General features: G+C 37.8%; 1 protein-coding gene across 6 annotated transcripts in view; it reads right to left on the reverse strand.

Annotated features, from left to right (window-relative positions):
- The window catches only part of LOC124541916 (protein diaphanous), a 67,078-nt gene continuing 44,772 nt past the window's right edge, over positions 1-22,306 (reverse strand). For all 6 annotated transcript variants that reach the window (XM_047119841.1, XM_047119845.1, XM_047119842.1 and 3 more), the window contains 14 exons: positions 21,327-21,381; positions 19,344-19,510; positions 18,870-18,998; positions 17,584-17,684; positions 16,795-16,972; positions 15,595-15,771; positions 13,941-14,093; positions 12,314-12,432; positions 10,986-11,121; positions 9,774-9,938; positions 5,101-5,258; positions 3,643-3,722; positions 1,100-1,178; positions 1-337 (listed from right to left, as the gene is read on the reverse strand). In XM_047119841.1, coding sequence (XP_046975797.1) covers positions 316-337; positions 1,100-1,178; positions 3,643-3,722; positions 5,101-5,258; positions 9,774-9,938; positions 10,986-11,121; positions 12,314-12,432; positions 13,941-14,093; positions 15,595-15,771; positions 16,795-16,972; positions 17,584-17,684; positions 18,870-18,998; positions 19,344-19,510; positions 21,327-21,381 — 1,719 coding nt within the window. In that variant the 3' untranslated portion in view covers positions 1-315. The remainder of the gene's footprint in view (positions 338-1,099; positions 1,179-3,642; positions 3,723-5,100; positions 5,259-9,773; positions 9,939-10,985; positions 11,122-12,313; positions 12,433-13,940; positions 14,094-15,594; positions 15,772-16,794; positions 16,973-17,583; positions 17,685-18,869; positions 18,999-19,343; positions 19,511-21,326; positions 21,382-22,306) is intronic.

Below are 22,306 nucleotides of genomic sequence, written 5' to 3' on the forward strand. Positions count from 1 at the left end.
ATATTATGTATATGTTAGAGACTTGATGAACCGCACCATACATATAGGGAGCATTATATCACCAAATTTTATCATAATCTGTAGTGTCATTTAAAACACTGATAAAAATGGCTATTGGGGTTGATCGATGCCAGATATACTAATTAATATTTTAATTAGCGTATTGTCAAATATATCTCAAAGAAATGTAATAAAACTTCGTATAAAAACGCCCTCAGATAATAAATTTTTACATGAAATAGGCCGATTTATGTTCGTTCATATATAATATCTTATAAACTATATATTATAGTACTAGTATCACTGTTAAAGCTATCACGCGTTACTCAGCAACTCACTGAAACAAAAAAAAAAAACATTCGTAAAAAAAATATACATATAAATCAAATATTATCGCGAGTGAATCTCTCCTTTTCTGACATGAGTGATTTGACATTTGAAAGAAAGAGACAAAGCACAAAAATGACATCTATCTCATCATCATCAAAAGCCTGTAAATTTCCCATTGTTTAGCTAAGGCCCCCTTTTCCCTTAAAGGAAAAGTTTTGGAACACATTCCACCACGCTGTTCCAATGCGGGTTGGTGGAATACACATGCGGCTCAATTCCAATGAAATAAGACACATGTAGGTTTCCTTACGATGTTTTCCTTCACAGTCGAGCACGAGATAAATTATAAACACAAATTAAGCACATGAATATTGAGTGGTGCTTGCATGGGTTTGAACCCGCAATCATCGGTTAAGATGCACGCGTTCTAACCACTGGGCCATCTCGGCTAACAAATCCTTGTTCTCTAATAATTTGCAATTTAGACTCGAAGGGAAATTCAAACCCAGGCAAGCGCCACTATATATATGTGCCTAATTTGTGTTTATAATTCATCACGTGCTCAGCGGTGAAGAAAAACATCTTGAGGAAACCTGCATGTGATTCTGCCACATGTGTATTCCACCAACCCGCATTGGAACAGCGTGGTGGTAAATGTTCCAAACCTCCTCAAAGGGAGAGGAGGCCTTTAGCCCAGCCGTGGGAATTTACAGGCTGTTGTTGTTGTTGTTGTTGTTTGATGTATTGTATCAGACGCGACGTAACTTACTTCGTTAACTCCCGAGCCGTCAGCGGACCCGTCAGCGCGGACCTCGACCGGGATCTGTTCAACTGTGCTCTTCGTTCAGCTGAAATTAAACAATGCATCATTTTATAACACGCCCACATTTAAATACATAAAGTTAATCACAGTTTACAAGCCTGGTATCAATTACCAATTATAAAAAAAAAAAAAACAATGGTTATTATTATGTATTATATGTGGAAAATTGTAAATTTCCTTCAAATTATCATATAAACTTATGAAATAATTATTATATATAACGTTACAAACGAGACAACATCGAAAAACTAAACTACAGTTACATCTAAAGCTTACCTGCCTTAAGTTAGAGAGAGACAGAGTGTACGGGAGAAAGAGAAAGAGTTATATTTATTACCAACAGTATATATAGCGATTATTACTCATGTCATTGACAATCCATTTTTCTAGGAATCCTATCTTAGTAACTAGTGCCGGCGTTAGGGAGGGGCGCGATGGGGCGACGGCCCAGGGCGCCAATTTGGAGGGGGGGTTATAGGGGGGGGGGTTATATTCCATGCTTCTTTCTTGGCCAGGGTGTCAGTCCCTCTAACCCCGGCACTGTTAGGATCAGATCTAAGGTCTACATATTCACATGCTCGATTAGAGAAAAGATAATTGACATTTCCTTGATCTATAAAAGGATATATCAGCTCAGATATCTGGCTTTTGTCAAGAAGAAAACGTTGTCAAAAAAAGTGCTCATGGTATCGCTTAAACTTTAGACAAATCAAGACCAATTATGGACATTATTTTAAATATACAAAATATTGTATTAATATGTTAGTACCATCGAAAGCTACGATAATAATAATAATATCAACTTGTCTATAATTCTCTAATTTCGGTGAAGAAGTTCGCCTGGCGCGGTTCCGGCCATATCGGATGGGTGTTGCCACTGGATAATTAAATTTAACTATTAATAATTGACAAATCAATTTTAATTGCACCTAATATTTGACAAAAGTCATGTCAATTTGACACAAAAATCATGTCAAACTATTCAGGTAACCAAAATCGTTTTATAAGATTATTTAACAGACACTCAACAACTATTTTTTTTACATTTGAACTTGAACGCACCTGTAGTTTAATCCAATCCAAGAAAGAATGAGAATTATATTTAAGTATTCCATGCCATTACTAATGACTAAACTGTAAAATAAAATGATAAACTAAAAGATCTTGTGTTTTTTTCGCGAGACATTAATTTAATTTTTTTATATTATAAATTTAGTTAGATAGATACATATGTGTATGCATTTTAGATATCAGGTACTGTACATTATTTTATTTTATTTTGTAAATATATTAATATTACACTGTATTTATTTATTATTATGTTACCTCTTTATATATCTGTTTTCCTCTACCTTAAGGTTGCCTGGAAGAGATCGCTGTGTTAGCGATAAGGCCGCCTCTTGTGCATCTTTCTTAACCGTGTATATGTGATTTATTTACTGGTGTACAATAAAGAGTATTTTGATTTGATTTGATCTTGATTAATATATCTCTTTATATAATACAAGACTTATATCAACTATAATTTCCGATAACAGTTTCGTCGCCGTTCAAAACACTTTTTTTTTCGCAAATCCATAATAAACGTCATATGTCCAATATTGTTACTTTTTTATTGTCTTGTTTTAACTGTAATATACTATATCTCATATATAGAATCACGTACGTAATGGTAGCTGGTGCATTGTAAACAACATTGCTATGACAAGCTTATAAAACGCAATAAAACAGTGCGATCGTGTCTCATACCTGCTATACGGTGCAAAATCACTTGCACCAATCCCTTTTCATCCTCACAATCCTCTAAATGATGTGCGTGCAAAAATGATCCTTATGACTACATGTTGTTAATAATTATTTTGTCTACAATTTGCAGTACCGTCAACAAAAGTAACTATACTTATTATTTGTATATACTATACTTATGTATACTATCACTACAGGTTGTATGATTAACAGAATGAAATGGAATGAGTAAATAAGAGTAGTAAATGAAACGACCATATATGAATGTCTTATAAAAACAAGAAAGTAAACAAATTGAGAGTACTTTCAACACGCTGTTACCGAAAGTAGGTGCGACATAAAAATCAAATCTTTGTATATATTTTGATGACATATAATTAAAAAATAAATCTCTTTTTTCAATATGCATTCATAATGAATATGAATTATTGTCATAGGTAAACAATATGGTCAGCAAAAAAAGTGCTCGTAAAATTCATCCTTGTGATAATTATACGACAGACGTTTTGTTCGATGAAAATTAACAATAAATATATAGAAATAAAACTAGCTATAACGGATTTGAATCGCGGGTAGCCGTGACCACGAACGCTGTAAAGTGCTCTAAACGTCGGGATGTTAAGAATAATTAACATACGCGATTCAAATCCGTTATAGCTAGTTTTATTTCAATGTGTAATCGCGAAAATTTAAGACAACATTAAATGAATATATAACTTGATATTTAACGAGTGTAATCTTACCTCCTGCCACTCTGGGATTAGCCTTTTTCCGGGGCCGCTCTCGACTGAACGCAGAGCCGCTCTGCAAGGCCTCCATTAAACTGAAATAACAAACATATTATTAATGGTAACTGAAATGTATGATCAATACAAATAATGGTAGATAGGTCATTAATAATTTTGGTCATAATAGTAGTGACCTAATGACAGTGATTGTCATGGCGACTAATATCAGGCTTTTGCGTTTTCGAAAATACTTGTATATCTATTGATTTCAATTCCTCGATATTAGAGACAATTATATATTTTAGTAGGGCAACCCAGGATTAGAACAAAATAACTCGACTATTAATTTAAAAAAAAAATACTTTTTTTATTTATTTTTTATGGCATATTGGCGGACGAGCATATGGGCCACCTGATGGTTAGTGATCACCATCGCCCATAGACAAAGACGCTGTAAGAAATATTAACTATTCCTTACATCGTCAATGCGCCACCAACCTTGGGAAATAAGATGTTACGTCCCTTGTGCCTGTTACACTGGCTCACTCACCCTTTAAACCGGAACACAACAATACTGAGTACTGTTATTTGGCGGTAGGATAACTGATGAGTGGGTGGTACCTACTCAGACGGGTTTGCACAAAGCCCTACCACCAAGGCTGTTTTCGGCCAAAAACTTTAGATAGATAGATAAAAACTTTATTGCACTCCAAATCTTATAAAATAACAGTACATATAAAATGGTTAATTACAGAGAATTGAAGGCAAGGGCGGCCTTATCACTAAAAGCGATCTCTTACAGGCAACCCAACAGATGAGGGCAACATATTTTGTAAAGAAGGTAGTGCATAGTTATATTATGATGCATACATACTTACATACTGCATACAAACTTTAGTAGATAGGGTTCGCAAAATTAAGTATAGCTCATATAGAGCCTCCAATAGCGCGTTTGGCGTACCACTTTAGTAGATAGTGTTCGCAAAATTAAGTACAGCCCATATAGAGCCTCCAATAGCGCGTGGGGGGTGGGGGGGGGGTCGTACCACTTTAGTAGATAGGGTTCGCAAAATTAAGTATAGCTCATATAGAGCCTCCAATAGCGCGTGGGGGGGGGGGGGGGGGCGTACCACTTTAGTAGATAGGGTTCGCAAGATTGAGTACAGCCCATATAGAGCCTCCAATAGCGCGTGGGGGGTGGGGGGGCGTACCACTTTAGTAGATAGGGTTCGCAAGATTGAGTACAGCCCATATAGAGCCTCCAATAGCGCGTGGGGGGGGGGGGGGCGTACCACTTTAGTAGATAGGGTTCGCAAGATTGAGTACAGCCCATATAGAGCCTCCAATAGCGCGTGGGGGGTGGGGGGGCGTACCACTTTAGTAGATAGGGTTCGCAAGATTGAGTATAGAGGCTCCAATAGCGCGAGGGGGCGGGGTGTGTCGGGGTGTGTCGGGGGGGGTGTGTGTGCGTACCTGTCCATGACGCCGTCCTGCGCCTGCTCCATGTCGACGAACTGCTTGTATCGGTGCTGGCGGTCGCGGCGTTCACGCTCGGCCGTCGCGCGCGCCTCCCGCGCCCGCCGCGCGCGCTCCTCGCTCTCGCGCGCCACCACATTCTCCTGGTGCGCCGTCTGCGGACCCGACATTAGTCACTGATTAAACCACACACGTCGATGGCCCAGTGCGGATTGAGGAGATTGCGGGTCCGAACCCAGGCAAGCACCGCCGCGACACTCACGGTCACTCAACACTCACTGATTAAACTACACACGTCGAGATGACCCAGTGCGGATTGAGGAGATTGCGGGTCCAAGCCCTTCCCTGGGCTACTTCCCTTCACAATATGTAAAACTAGCAAACGACATTCGGATGAAGCAAACGCAATTAAAAGTATATTTATAATACTAATCAGATATAAAATCAAGGGTCACGTTAGTTAAATATATATGTATGTAGAGTCGAGATGGCCCAGTGGTTAGAACGCGTGCATCTTAACCGATGATTCGAGAGAACCCAGGCACCGCTGATTCATGTGCTTAATTTGTCTTTATAATTCATCTCGTGCTCAGCGGTGAAGGACAACATGATGAGGAAACCTGCATGCGACGAATTTCATAGAAATTCTGCCACATGTGTATTCCAGCAAACCGCATTGGAACAGCGTGGTGGAATATGTTCCAAACCTTATCTAAGGGAGAGGAGGTCTTTAGCCCAGCAGTGGAAATTTACAGGCTGTTGTTGTTGTTGAAACTACACACGTCTCGGACACCAATCAGGTAACAGGCGTCTTATCAGTTCAACCGAAACATCGATCTAGTAGTGATTTTTAAAGAGACTTGTAGTATTCATAACTTGGCCAGAAGTTTTTGCCATTTTGTGCAAGTTTGGCCAAATGACAAAATTCTCTCTATTAAATTTCAGTAAACAAATAAAAAATGACCACTAAGCGATCAATAATAATCGATACCAGTATCACATCCACCATTATTCTCCTGCTCTTATCCCAATTTTTCTTGGGATTGACGCAGCATGTCTTCCATACCTTTCGGACGTCATCTCACAAGTAACATTCTTTCTAACCATATCGTCTTTCACACAATCCATCCATCGTTTCTTTGGTCATCCTTAACCTCTATAACCATCATCCATCTATAACATGAAACTTCCATACCAGTTTCATAAATGCGAAAATAACTCAGTCTGTCTGTCTGTTAGTCTTACGGCCAAACTAATGGCGAATTCAATGAAATTTGGTACGAAGCTTTTAAGTTCAAATACCTGTCGATGTATATATATGCCCGCGCAGGATTACAAAATTCGCTAAATTACAATGTAAACTATCGAAATATTGTGAACCGTGAAATATGATTTTAATTTAACGCATTATTTTCGCTATATTGTAATCTATCCAAGTTGAACTGTTAAATTACAATTTGACCCGCGTCAAATTTTCAACTATCGAAAGCTCTTCCTGATTGGTCAATCTTATTATAAGATCGACCAATCGCATGTCACCGTTATTGGGTAATTACATTCTATCTAAAAAAAATAAGTAAATTATAAAAACTAACCTAACCGAAATATCGAAACTGTTTATATTTCATTGCAAATTGAATAAACGTTTACAATCTATCCATAGATTACAATCTAACGAATTTTGTAATCTTAACTTGACATATATAACGCCGTCCCCGGGGAACAAAATGATAACTTCCATTATCATCGTTTTAGTGTTATGTCATTTTTGAGATCTTTGGATACTAATACACCTGCTCAATTTTTTTCATAAATATTGTAGTGATATTTACGAAGTTACAAAATATTACACTACTATTCTACGATTATACTCATGCCTGATATTTCAAGAACAAAAATATATTGTACTATTATCTAAATGTCTTTATATCTTACTGTAGGACAAATAACCTAACAATTATTTTCTCGTGAAAACTTCTCGAATAGCTTGTGATAAAAGCAGTTATCATTTTATTCTTGTGCAAACAGTCTATGCGTTTCCTATAAGGTGTGTTTGTAATACTACTTTTGATGAAGTAGTTATAACTCATACCATGTTATATGTTAAAAAAGCCCAAAAGAAGGAATTTATTACGAGGAAAATGAAATAGCTGAAGATATCTCGGCGGACGAATCAGAGTATTAGTCGATTCTACATAGAACATCAAAAATATTGCAACTCAATTGTCTGTCAAGTAATGGAGGCAATTCTGATTACATAGAAGCAGCAACTAAAAAATTGTAAACAATATCCAAAATTTCTTTTTTTAACACAAGAAATGTCATAGCATCGCTATGAGTTATATACGAAGCTCATGAATTTTCAGATTATTCTAAAACAAAGACAGAATGTGTTCTTGACTTGATTCCAACTAATATTTATAAAAAAAATATATATCAAGGAATTTAAAAAAAATTTCAATGAGGTGCCAATGAATGGTTTCAAAATTAAAATGAACCATCAAGAGGAAGGATTGGAATTAATGAACATGGCATAATTTTGAATGTATTCATCATCAACAGCGCATGTTCGTCCACTGCCGCACATACCTAGGCCAATTGCACGCATTGTGATCGTTCTTCGGCTACTCGCATCCAGCTCCTGCCAGCCGTCTTGCATAAATCGTCACTTCAGCGCGCCCGAGGACGTCTTACAATACGATTGTCGAAACGCGGTCTTTACTCTAGAACACTTTTTCCCCAACGGTTATCGGTTCTGTGATGATGTTTGTTTTGATGTGATTCCGCAGAGAAACAAGAGAGCTGGTTTAAAGTCTTAAACTGGTGGACCAGCTTTGTCGTGAGTGACTACGTTTTGGCTCCGTATGTAATGACGGGTAGGAGGCACCGGTTGAAGACTTTCGTCTTAAGGCACTGTAGGATCGACGATGTTAAGATTCGACGTAACTTCCGAAACGCTGCCAAACCTAGCTGAATTCTTCTATTCACCTCGTCCTCAAGGTTGTTCTACCAAACCAGTCCGAAACCCGGTCTGTCCAGGGGTTGGAATTCGTCAAGTCTTCGCGCAAGATTGACACCAGAGACCATAGATGTCTTCAATATTCGAAACGGTTTTGAGTATCTCATAGTCTGAAGTTGGTACCTTTTACTATAAAATAAAGTATCCTATTCACAACTTCACTGTATATGATGATATTAATTGTAAAGGCTTGTTTGGTACGCTCAGATTGCGAAAAGAGGTGCTAATGAAATAGGTACTTGCTTGAGGCAATTCCATGAGAAGAAAAGAGGCGTCAATAACGTGTTATTTTACTCCGACGTATTTTACGGTCAAAATATAAACAGATTTATTATAGTTTGATATATATTTGCCTCACAAAAGCTTGTATTTAATACAACGGACAGATGTTTTGAGAGAGTGATAACTGAAACATAGAATAGAATACACTCCCGTTTTTAATTTACTCAATTGTTAGAAACACATATGTTAATGGCGACAGATATAACGTCAAGGAATGGTGAAATCAGAGTTTTACAACCTCAGGGGCAGCCTAAAAAACTGGTAAGATGGTGAGAGAATATTGTGGACTCAAATCATGGAAGAGAGTGTTACCCATTCACAGCAATCAGTATTAAAAAACAGATATGATTTAAACTTAGAACCTGTGAAGAATCAATATGAAACGAGATACCCGACAGATAGTGAGTCCAAACCCCAGCGATGTGGCGGAGTTGCCAGTGCTATACATATGTATACTGAACATTTTCCAGTAAGCAAGGCTATATATGATGGTTTAATGTGCGTTTCCAAGTCAGGACATATCTCAAGCATTATCACGCTCTTAACAGGTTTCTAACTCCTCAGGGTAACTCTGGAATCAATTCTGATGACGAGGAAGAAGATCATAATTAATATTTCAGTTGTTGATTAAAACTGATTTATTTGATTAGGTAGTTGAGTATTGCAGTTGAGTATTAAGTTTTTTAATTAATAATATGGAACTATGGATTACTTATTTACTCGATTTAAAGAAGGATTAAAATAAAACAGATGAACAGATGAAAAATATTGGACGTTTTGTTGTATTTCCTTGGTTTAATTTTGTTTTATTAAAAAGGTATCATGAGAAAAGCAAAATAAAGGTAATAACCATATCAAAATTTTACAAGAAAAATCGATTACAGTCATTAAACATAAAATGGTAAATGAATATTTACGAGAACAAAATGATATTATTGTATTATCATTTGCATTTGGACTCTTGAAACTCTAAGAATAAAATGATATAGCTGTTGTACAATATTTGACTTTGGATAGGAAATACTGTGAATAAAATGATAACGGGCGTTAGGCAACACAGGTGATGATTGATTTTGGCTAACTTCTTATTTTTTAAATATCTCCGTTTCAACATAAGTTACAGGTTCTACTCGTTATTAACTTAAAGCTTTTAAAAATCTATTTTTCTAAAAACTTTAAATCACGCTTCTATGTCCAGTATTTAAGAAGTTATTGACAAAAATATGTTTTTTAATTCTCCTGAAAATTTACGTTTTGTTAGTTATCTTTTTATTCCCCGGGGACAGCGATAAGAAAACGCAAGCAAATCCCCGAACAACTAGTGAACCAAAATTACTATTAAAATGATAAAAAAATCCAAAAAACTCACCGCAAAGGAGTCCTTAAACGTCTTGATGTCCGAGAAGAATTCCTCCAGCGTGTATTTATGAGGATCGAACACGTAGTACTCCGCCAGCTCGCCATACAGAGCCTCCATCTTCTTGAACATGGAATGAAGGAGGTCGCACTGTTCCCGGGCCTCTTTTGCGAAATTCTGACCTCTTGTTAAGGGCATTATCACATAGTAAAAAACAAAGTCGCTTTCTCTGTCCCTATATCCCTATATCACTACATAGTATAAAACAAAGTCGCTTTCTCTGTCCCTATATCCCTATATCACTACATAGTATAAAACAAAGTCGCTTTCTCTATCCCTATATCCCTATGTATGCTTAAATCTTTAACACTTCTCAACGGATTTTGATGCGGTTTTTTTAATAGATAGTATAAGCCGAACTTATTGCGGGTAGTTCGCGTACCTTCCGACTCGTATAAAAACGAACGCTCGATAGACTGCATGTCACTTTGTCATCAGTCGTCGGTCGGTAAGGGTGTCGGTACTTTCACTACTTAGCAGTTTTGTGTTTATTTATGTGTTTGTCATATATGAAATTAACGGTTGTTTGTGTTTGCTCAAAATTTGATTACCATTTGAATTATTGTTAAAAATTAAGATTAATTTTAAATGAATTAGCTATAGGTTGTTTCAATTGTTTTTTAATTATTTTTCCTTCTGATTGCTAAAAATAGATTGATTCAAGAGGCGGGTTTATATGTATAATACAGTAGAGAATGTCTGAAAAACTGTGAACATTGTAAGACATTCTGCTGTATATTTAGTATCAGCATTGCAAATCAAATCAAAATAAACTTCATTCAAGTAGGCTTTTACGAGCACTTTTGAATCGTCATTTTACAATTAAGTGAAGCTACCATTGTTTCGGAAAGTAGATTCTACCGAGAAGAACCGTCAAGAAACTCAGTAGTTACTCTTTTTTAACATTTAAAAAATACAACGTCATGTTAATTAAATACAATACATTACATAGATATATTCGGATTATTTAAATAATAATTGCTTCAATGTCAGCAGAGCTGTTTTGATTTATATTTGACGATCTCCATGATCGAGTGGTATGTACACCGGTTTTCATGGGTACGCCACTCTGAGGTCCCGGGTTCGTTTCCGGGCCGAGTCGATGTTTCCACACTTAAATAATACAAAGCAACCGGGCGTAACCCGGGCGATTTAAAAGGATACGCTCATGGTTTCGTTGAAGAGGTCGTCCGGCGTCTGCGGCACTCGACTATTGTTCAGATCCGTTTCGAGGGCTCGTATGTCGTTGTCCATCTTCTTCAGAGCCTTCTGTAGATTCTCCATTGATACACGAGCTGCCCTGTGGGAAGGCACGGCTTTAAATATCAAAATTGATTACAACAACAACAGCCTGTAAATTATCCAGTGCTGGGCTAAGTTCTCCTCTCCCTTAGAGGAGGTTTGGAACATATTCCACAACGCTGTACCAATGCAAAGTTTGAGGAATACACATGTGGCAATTAGACACACGCATATTTCTTCACGATGTTTTTCTTCACCACAGGGCACGAGATGAATTATAAACACTAATTAATCACATGAATATTCAGTGGTGCTTGCCTGGGTTTAAACACGCAATCATCGGTTAAGATCTAACCACTTGGCCATCTCAGATTAAAATTGATTGTTCTCTTTTTATCTGAGTGAGTTGACAATCTTTTGCGTTGAGGTTTCTGAAAAGCTCTTGAATATTTGCAAACATTTGCTTTTTATGGATATAATTTTCTAAAAACAACCCTTGAATCCTGCGCACCCTCATAGCTGGACAAAAGTCTTTTATCCTCTTAACAAAACCGACAGTTTTGATACGAACATTTGACATTCGCATTTTGGATAACTTTAACGTATTTTCTGACAGAAGCTTTATATTAATAACTCAAAATTCGGAAGTTACAATCATCCTCTAAAATCGTTATACTTGTGTATTGCATAGTACACTATTAATAATGATATTAACTTCAACTTCACTTTAACTTAGCCCATAGAGACTAGCCAATGAGAACGAAATATGCCCTATATTGAATAGGCTATTTGACTGATTTTTAAAATCCATTTTATATTATTTAGTAGAGGTTAAGGAACCCAGTAAAAGTTGATTTTTTTTATTTCTAGTACATATTTGCCGAAAAATATCATATTAAAAATTCCATATTTAAATAGCGCGCGAAAACGCTACTTGGACAATATGGCGCTGCAATGGGGTCGGTGACGTCACTTTGCTGTATTATATTCTGTGGTACGTATAGTAGAAAAGCAAAGTTAACAAGAAAGTGACTTCATCACAAGCCCGGCCAACTAGGAGCGTTTTGTGTCACGTGACAAACATTTCAAAAAATACATTTTTGTTTATTGTTTTTTGAATAAATTAAGTATTATTTTCAACTTTCTTTCCTTAGGAAATAACCATTTTTAAACTCATAATATACACTGATTACAATAATTCACAATTTATTTTTCGCATTGTCAAATAGCCTATTTTTGAAGGTACTTACCGATCAATGTGAGGCATTTCCTCGGCGAAACTCAGCACGTCAGGGAATTTACTTTCTATCGTGTCGACCAAGTAATGTAGCAGAGTCTGCTTGTTTTCCAGATCTTTTGTTGACGTTAACTGAAAATAAAATTAAACAAAAAAACTATTAAAAAAATATATTATCTAAAGTACTTTTGTTTGACGAAATTTGACCACAGAGGTCGAGTGGTGTGTACACCGGTTTTAATAGGTACGCCTCTACGAGGTCGAGTTAATGTATAAAAAGTTCATTAGTTTTCTATGTTGTCTTGGGTCTGGGTGTTTGACGTTTGTACCGTCGTTACTTCTGATTTTCCATAACAGTGCTTTAGCTACTCACATGGGATCAGAGTAATGTATGTGATGTTGTCCAATATTTATTTATTTATTTAACTAAATTGCAACTCGCGTTGGTCAAGATTTAAATGCTCCGCCATAAAAAAGGAGTCTTAAACGTCAACAAAGTTAAATGGAATTATGTTGTTTTATAAAATCAGCACGACGGACAGCTTTTAGGCGTTAACTGTAAATAAATAAAAAACATAACTCACAACAAAATAGCGGACTTGGCGAGTCGTACGAACGTGTAGTCATATGTACTGTTTCATAAGATCCGTGAGTACGACAAGGCGCGTTATATTTGTTGTCCTGCTCTAACGCCTTATTATTACTAACACTCCCGTTAAATGAGAAATATTAGTAGCATATAATATTATATAAGTGAAACATTCAGATCAGAATGTAATTCAATGTGTGATTATAAGAGTACATACATAATGAAATATTGTTATTAATGAAATAGAATTTAACCTACGTTTATTTCGGACCATGACGCTATCTAATAGTTTATAAAGATTTTAAAAAAATCTGTTATTTTTGAGTTTATCAACTTATAAAAGTAAGTAAGTAAAAAGTAACAGCCTGTAAATTTCCCACTGCTGGGCTAATGGCCTCCTCTCTCATTTAGGAGAGGGCTTGGAACATATTCCACCACGCTGTTCCAATGCGGGTTGGTGGAATGCACATGTGTCAGAATTTCAATGAAATTAGACACATGCAGGTTTCCTCACGATGTTTTCCTTCACCGCTGAACACAAGATGAATTATAAACACAAATTAAGCACATATATACAGTGGTGCTTGCCTGGGTTTGAACCCGAAATCATCGGTTAAGATGCACGAGTTCTAACCACTGGGCCATCTCGGTTCAAACGGTATCAACTTATAGTAGGACACAAATTAGATGTAGCATCGGAAAATGCAACGGAATGAAATTAAAACCGATTACTGCCGATTCACACAACGCGCCATTCGACGCTATTCGTCGCTATAGATGCGTCAGAGAAAGCAAGTGCAAATCCACGCGAAAAATTAGCGAATATATTAGGTCATATGATATTAAAGTTATTACGTTTGCGCAAAGATCATATTCGCATGAGAAATAAATATAGCGTACGCAATTCGGATGTGATCGGTTTTACTAATTTTGCCGATGCGACATCTAAGTTGTGTCGTACTATTTATACTATACTTTCACACGACGTTTCTCGACGGGTGTTGTGTATGAAAGTAACCCTTAAATATATAACGATTAACATAATAAATACCTTGGTAAGGAAACTGATTTCGAATCCGTAAGCGCCGGCGTTGTTGGAGCCGGTGTTCATATAGTTCCCGAGTAAAAGCAGCAGCTCCAGAATCTTCGCGAACTTTCCACTCGACTTCACCTCCTCGCACGCCGCCGTTCCCGACACGATATCCTGTTAACACGACACACATTAATTATTATTCATGAGAGGCTGACATCAAAGAGGCTGACAACATACTAGTTAGTCTCATCATCATCATCATCATCATCAGCCCGTTTTTGTCCACTGCTGGACGCATCCAGCTCCTGCCTGCCGTCTTGCGTATATCGACAAGTTAGTCTACATACTGTACATCGATACAGAAAGCATCATGCACGCACATTCACGCACACACACACACAGACACATACACACGTACAGATGCACCATACACACACCTCTGTGGTCTTTCTCCGGCTACTCGCATCCAGTTCCTGCCTGACATCAAACTATAGTCTGTTCGCGTTAAGAATGCAGTGAGTTGTCATTGTTTACCGGCCTGACTCCGCCCCCTTTGACCAATCAAATCTTTTCAAATTACAAAGTCAAGTTCACATTTAATTAATTATTAACTGATATTTTTATTTTTATAATTTAAATTTTATTTATTTATAAATTTATATTTAATTTATTCAGGCTGTACACGTAATAATTAATGTAACCTATAGCTACAAGATGACGTTATGTCAAAATATGTTAATTTCTACATCGCGATTGCAAGATTCGCAAACGATTGTATATAGTGTTAAGAATTTTGTTGATTAATACCCCGATTCGAATTTTTATTTTAATGTGAATTTTTTAAATTCATTATACTTAGTCTTTAAAACGAATATAATTTGTTGGAATTTTAACACTAATATGCATACACCTTCACCCTGCTGTTAAAAAAGATTTGATTGGTCAGGGGGCGGAGTAAAGCCGGCAAACAATGACAACTCACTGCATTCTTAACGCGAACAAACTATAGTTAGTCTCATCATCATCATCATCATCATCAGCCCGTTTTTGTCCACTGTGGTCTTTCTCCGGCTACTCGCATCCAGCTCCTGCCTGCCGTCTTGCGTAAATCGTCAAATTAGTCTACATACTGTACATTGATACAGAAAGCATCATGCACGCACATTCACGCACACACACACACAGACACATACACACGTACAGACGCACCATACACACACGCAGAGACACATACACACGTACAGACGCACCACACACAGAGACACATACACACGTACAGACGCACGAACGCACGCATACAAACTCACACCTATAAATATGAATCCTATTAAGGTTATTTATACCATATACATACATACATAAATAAATCATATGAATTTTGACGATGTCGCCATGACATTTCGACCACGTCAAATCTCTGTGGAAACCTGATAACCACGCAAGGCATACACTGTCATAATCTGGGATGGCAATCCGACAGGATCGGAAACAGTTCAGACATACTTTCCGATGCGCAGTTCACTTCCAATGTCCAGAATCTGAGCAGTTACTGATATTTATTCAACAGAAACAATTTATAGACCTGACCTGAGATATAAACTCTGGATTACATATTCTAGCTCTAGGCGAACGCGACAGTCGAAGTGTCAATTTCAATTTCAGTTATACTAACAGGTTTAAGCTCGGATATGATCTCGCTGTAGTGTTCCCTGAAGGCCAAACTCCTCAGCCTGGGGACCAGCCTCTTGATGTCAGCGACCGTCGCCGAGAACAGTTCCGCCTCCGTCAGTTCCTCGCTTTTGCATTTCAAGTCTGCCAGTTTCTTGAGCTGATCCGCTGGGGGCAGGTACTGGAAACATAAACGATATACATTACTTGTAGTATGGTCATCGTACCACTTACAGTGTTAGATACTATCTCGTTGGTAGGGCTTTGTGCAAGCTCGTTTAGGTAGGTACCACCTACCATTTGAGTGCATAATAATAATAATAATAATACGAGACAACATCACATACATTACTCTGATCCCAATGTAAGTTGCTGAAGCACTTGTGTTATGGAAATCAGAAGTAACGACGGTACCACAAACACCCAGACCCAAGACAACGATCGAATCGACTCGGCCGGGAATCGAACCCGGGACCTCATAATGAAAACCGGTGTACACACCACTTGGACCGTTTCAAGACTGAGTTAGCTCATCCTTCAAACCGAAAGGTAACAAGTATTGCGGCTACAATATACGAGTTGGTTGGTACCTACCCTTGATGCACTAGGCTCTAATATTGAACTTTGTGTATGCCCTAGGGCCTAGGGCATGCACAAAGTCCAACCACCGTGTAAAAGTCGGGTCGGTGTCGTCATTTGCCTGTATTGTAATCTGTGGTATACATAATCCACGTACAGAAGGCAAACGGGGTTAACAAGCAAGTGACGTCATCATAAACCTGACCAATCAGGAGCGTTTTGTAACAAACGTGCACTTTCATTTATGGATTTTTGAATAGATTAATTATTTTAACTCATAATATAAATCGAGATGGCCCAGTGGTTAGAACGCGTGCATCTTAACCGATGATTGCGGGTTCAAACCCAGGAAAGCACCGCTGTTCCATGTGCCTAATTTGTTTTTATAATTCATCTCGTGCTCAGCGGTGAAGGAAAACATCGTGTGGAAACCTGCATGTGACAAATATCATAGAAATTCTGCCACATGTGTATTGCACCAATCCGCTTTGGAACAGCGCGGTGGAATATGTTCCAATCCTCAAAGGGAGAGGAGGAGGCCTTTAGCCCAGCAGTGGGAATTTACAGGCTGTTGTTGTTGTATATACTGATTACAATAACTGATCAGCTGATCTCAGTAGCTGACCTGTATGAGCAAGTCGAGTACGTCGGCGGTGAGCACGCTCGTGTCGCATCGGAGCACGCACGTGCGTATGTGCTCGTAGGACATGTGCTTGAGCGAGCCGCCTAGCAGGATGGACAGATTCTGAGCCGCCTTGCTGTCCAAGACCTTCAGGTCTTTCACTTTCTTCAGCGTGTGCACTCTGGGGATGAGATAGATACATTTAGATTAATTAAATAATAATTGCTTCAATGTCAGCAGAGCTTTTTCGATTTATATACAATCATAAAAATATTATTTTACTGTAACTGTACGTCTATTCTGATATTATAAAGGAATAAAACTTGTTACTATGTTTGGCTATCAAATGAAACTGTAACCTGTAAGAAACTCAATAGTTACTCTTTCATAACATTTACAAAATACAGCCATGTCAGTAAAATACAATTATATATGTATGTCATATAAAAAAAAAACATTGGTCATTCTGGTCTGGTCTGGTCAACATTATTCCTGAATGCTGTAGAGTATCTTTACACAGTATAAAACAGTCGCTTACCGCTGTCTGTCCCTATGTATGCTTAGATCTTTATTACTCAACGGATTTTGATGCGGTTTTTTTTCCAATAGATAGAGTGTTTCGATAGAAAAGTTTTTATATATAATATATGGACAATATAGTAAAGAAACACTGACAATTTTAGAAGTTTCTAATGTGATGTCGTAAATAAACAAGTACTGTGTATATTTAGTATTAGTATTGCACCCGTGCGAGGCCGGGGCAGGTCACAAGTTATTCATGTTATGACTCACTTGTCGACAGAGTCCTCATTCTTCTTGGCGACCGGTTTACTGGAGAATTTCAGCGCTAAACCACTAAGAATATCCGGCGATGCGAGCTTATCTTCTTGTACCTTAAAAAAAAATAATTAATGAATATAAATTGCAACTATAATAATAAAGGGGGCACTGAGACATTTTTTATGCTATCGTTGTACAAGTATATAAGCCACCTGATAAGTGGTCACCACCGCCCATAGACAATCACACTGTAAGAAAAAATCCTACATATCCCTTGTGTCTGTAGTTACACTGGCTCACTCACCCTTCAGCCCTGAACACAACAATACCAAGTGCCGTTATTTGTCGGTAGAATAAATGCATGCAATATGCAGTAAAAGAACCTAATCTCCTGATTGATATCTTGCATTCTTTTCTAATACGTCGAGCACCATTGAAGCCAAAATATATTGTGCATTCATAATGTTGTATTGTTAATTCATCTCTTGCTCGGCGGTTAAGGGACCCATCGTGAGGTAACCTACACGATAGAGGAGTGCCAAGAGTATTCCCCTACCGGCATTGAAACAGCGTTGTGGAGTAATCTCCAAAACTTTGTCTCACAATAGATAAATGTTGGCAAAATGCCTTTTTGCCAACATTTATCTATTGTTGCTTAACTTCTATCTTGCCTAATAGTCCAGGAATTTTAGCACCAAAAATCGATCCGCTCTGCATAAAATCCTTCTACGTGAAACCCGAAACCGCGAGCGTTAGCCGCCATCTTGGACAACGTTTTTTTGTATATATCTCGGAAAAGGTAAGTTTTACGTTAAAAACCGAAGTAATCTTTTTTGTAGAGAAGAAACTTTCCCACCTTTTTCATACGAAACTTTTCCGAAAAAAAATGTGTCTCTGTATCTCCAAAAATTATTGAGTTACTTGACAAAAACAATAAAAAAAGACCAACAAAAGGGGGAAAAGTTTGGTATAAAATAGATGGGAAATTTTGTTCTCTACAAAAAACATCCCTTCGGTTTTAACGCAAAACTTACCATTTCCGAGATATATGCAAAAAAAACGTTTTCCAAAATGGCGGCTAACGCTCGCAGTTTCGGGCGACAGAAAATCGGTCATATACTTGGAGGACACCCTCCGCATAATCCAATCGAAAAATCACGTAGAAGGATTTTATGCAGAGCGGACATCTAAAAATCTTGTACAATAACACATGACAACCAAACCCTAAAAGGCGAGCAAAGACGCGGGCGACTACTATTAAAGTACAAAGTAAAGTAATAATTATTGAATATACATACGTTAACCCAGAAAGCTTTTTCGGACATCTTCTGCGGAACGATCGTCTTCCAATTGGCACGCTTCAGAGGCCCTTCCACCTCGTACTTCTTCTTCGGTTTCAGTCCATGGGGCAGGACATCTGGTTGGGGCTGGAGAAAGACCATACCACATTGATTATTCAAAATATAAATATATAATATGAGACAACATCACATATATACATTACGCTGATCCCAATGTAAGTATCTAAAGCACTTGTGTTATGGAAAATCAGATGTAACGACGGTACCACAAACACCCAGACCCAAGATAATATAGAAAACTAATGATAATCTACATCGACTCGGCCGGGAATCGAACCCGGGACCTCAGAGTAGCGTACCCATGAAAACCGGTGTACACACCACTCGATTAATTTATTTTATTAACTTAGGTGGACTGACAAATATGCCGCCTGGAGGAATAGGAAATCGTTGCTAGTATAAAAGTCTTACCATTCTTGGCATCATGGGCCCCATGCCGGGGGGCGGTGGTGGGCGAGGGCCGCCCATCATCGGTGGCGGCGGTGGCGGTCCACCGGCTCCGCCGGGCATCGGGGGCGGCGGCGGAGCACCCGCGGCGCCCGGGAACGGAGGGGGCGGAGGGGGGCGTGGACCCATACCTGGAAAACCAATAACAATGAATCAGATCTGATGAATAATAAACGGTTATATTTAATTGACAATGATATCAACCTTCGCATATAATATTTAAAGCTAAATAAAATCATCTATTGACTGAATGGTGACCAGCGGTAGCTTTTTATTGGACATTGGTGACCAGACTTGTAACTGGGCCACGTCATCATCAGTGAGCTCCTAGAGATTGCATTCACCCATGGGTTCAAAGACACCACATTCTCATTCGTCTACAACGACATTAATAGTCTGTGGTCACAATAAACACCGACCCAATTTGTATTACTCATGAAATTAACTCCAAAACCATCAAGGAGACTGTACTCATAACTCAATTCATTGATAGCCCCAAAACTAAGCCCCGAAGCTAAGGCCTCCTCTCTCACTAAGGAGCGGGTTCGGAACATATTCTACCACACTGTTCCAATGCGGGTCTGTGGAATGCACATGAGGCAGAATTTCGATGAAATTAGACACACGCAGGTTTCCTCACGATGTTTTCCTTCACCTTGCCTGGGCATGAACCCGCAATCATCAGTTAAGATGCACGCGTTCTAACCACTGGGCCATCTCAGCTCATGCGTTAAGTGTCGACTCCTCATTAATTATTTACCATACAATGTACAATCAGCCCCAGTATTCAATTGTCGAGAGCCACGAATAATTTTCATTGCTTCGTTCCTATTTAAGAACTTGGTGAGTCAGTGTAATTACACCATGCAAACATTAACTTAGTCAGTGTATTAACAGTGTACGGACAGATAAATATTATTAACAGTGTCAATACCGTGTGCAGTGGTGACCACAAAATTTACCTTTTTATTTAAAAAAGAATCAGTGTATCATTAGACTAAGTATTGGGTTATTTGATAGTTTACCTGAGGGCATGGGGGGCGGCGGCGGCGGGGCGGGCCCTGCAGGGAGGCGTTCGTTCAGTGTTAGATACCACAGATTATAAACATGCAGGCAATATATAAAAAAAATAAAAATATATATAAGCTGTTTTACTATAAATTTGAGAAACATAGGTCAAGTTTCATGTGCTCTTCAGTTCATCTCTTGCTCGATGACTTTGAAAAATATTGTCAGGAAACCTGCATGTGCTGGATGAAATTGATAATAAATATTTCCACCACCAAAAGTGCTTCTAAAACCCTACTTCAATAAAATATATTTTAATTTTGATAATGAATAATTTCACAATTTATCGTCGGTAACAAAACCTAAATAACAAAATTGTGTTCCTTAAAACGCACGCACGCATAGTCAAATGACAAGCAATGCACCAATAGACGATTAGGAACGCCTGACGGACCAATAGCGAGTCTCGGAACCTCCTCCATTTCTCCAAAGACTACAAATGTATTGCAAATGTCAATAATGTGCTCACGACTCATTATTATCTCAAACTTTTGACCACATTATAATTTTCCTTTCTATAATACTAGATGAACCTGCGGCTTCATCCATGTGAAATTTTATATAAATTTATTACACGAACTTTTAACCCCTTTTTTATCCCACTTAGGGGCGGAGTTTCGTAAACTCTGTTCTTAAGGGATGCCTACACTATTTAAAGAAACTGGCAAATTTCGAATGTGTGGTGTTTCTGAGTTTTCTTGATTAACCAGTGAATTTTATTTCGCTTTTATATACAGATTTCACAGATTTCATAGAGTAAAGTTCGAAAATCTTGTGCGCATTATATAAATATATTTAAGTCATGCATATTGTTGCATATAAGTACATATTAATAGTGTACATGCGTCGAGCATATAAAAATATGATCATATATCTTACCTCCCGGCATAGGGGGGGGTGGTGGTGGGGGCGGCCCTCCAGGGCTGCCAATCGCCTGAAATAAAAAAAATAAAAAAACGATTTTATAGTCTGTATTATACTGTATGTAACTACTGCTATGATATAAGTCCGACTATTCAGACTTATAATAATAGTGTTACTCTTATACCTGTAAATTACCCACTGCTGGGCTAAGGTCAAGTTAGGAGACGGTTAGGACCATATTTAAAGGTGGGATAATTTCCTTGAAATTAGACACACACACACGCACACGATGTTTTCATTCACCGACAAATTCGATATGTATGACAAACTTGAAAATACAGCGGTGCTTAGCTTTGAACTCGCAATCATTACTTAAAATGTACGTGTAAGTACCACTAAGTAATCTCGGCTCATTTACTTTCTATCGTCGACTATATAAGCAGTAAGTAAGAATCGTTAAGGAATAAATTTAGAGAAATCAAGATATTGACTGTTGCTTCTCAATATATATTCTGCAATGTTATATATGTACGAAAAAATATTAATGATTTCATGAGAAAATGTGATACTCATAGCATTGGTACAAGGAACAAACACAAACTTGTTACTCCTGTTACTCGACTACATAGAGTCAGTAACTCCTTTGTGGGGCAATGTATACGGTTTTACAACAGGATCCCAGAAAGCGTTCAAAATGCCTCTGTTGCCAAATTTAAGAAAATTATTAAGGAACGCTTGTGTGCAAAAGGAAAATACAATTAATGAGTTTATGATCGATAGCACACCTTGGGAATGAAACGATCGCCTCCTGGCTATTTCATCTCATATTAAATTGTTTAAATAATATATGAGACAAATAAAAAAAAAAAAAAAACCCGCTGAGTTTCTTTCGCCGGTTCTTCTCAGGTCAGGGTATTTTCTTTTCCGAACCGGTGGTAGTGTTTCAATTGACCATCAATAAGAAAGTGTAATGCTTCCATATTGAATAAAGTCAT

The sequence above is a fragment of the Vanessa cardui genome, chromosome 29, assembly GCF_905220365.1.
Source record: "Vanessa cardui chromosome 29, ilVanCard2.1, whole genome shotgun sequence".
Taxonomy (NCBI): domain Eukaryota; kingdom Metazoa; phylum Arthropoda; class Insecta; order Lepidoptera; family Nymphalidae; genus Vanessa; species Vanessa cardui.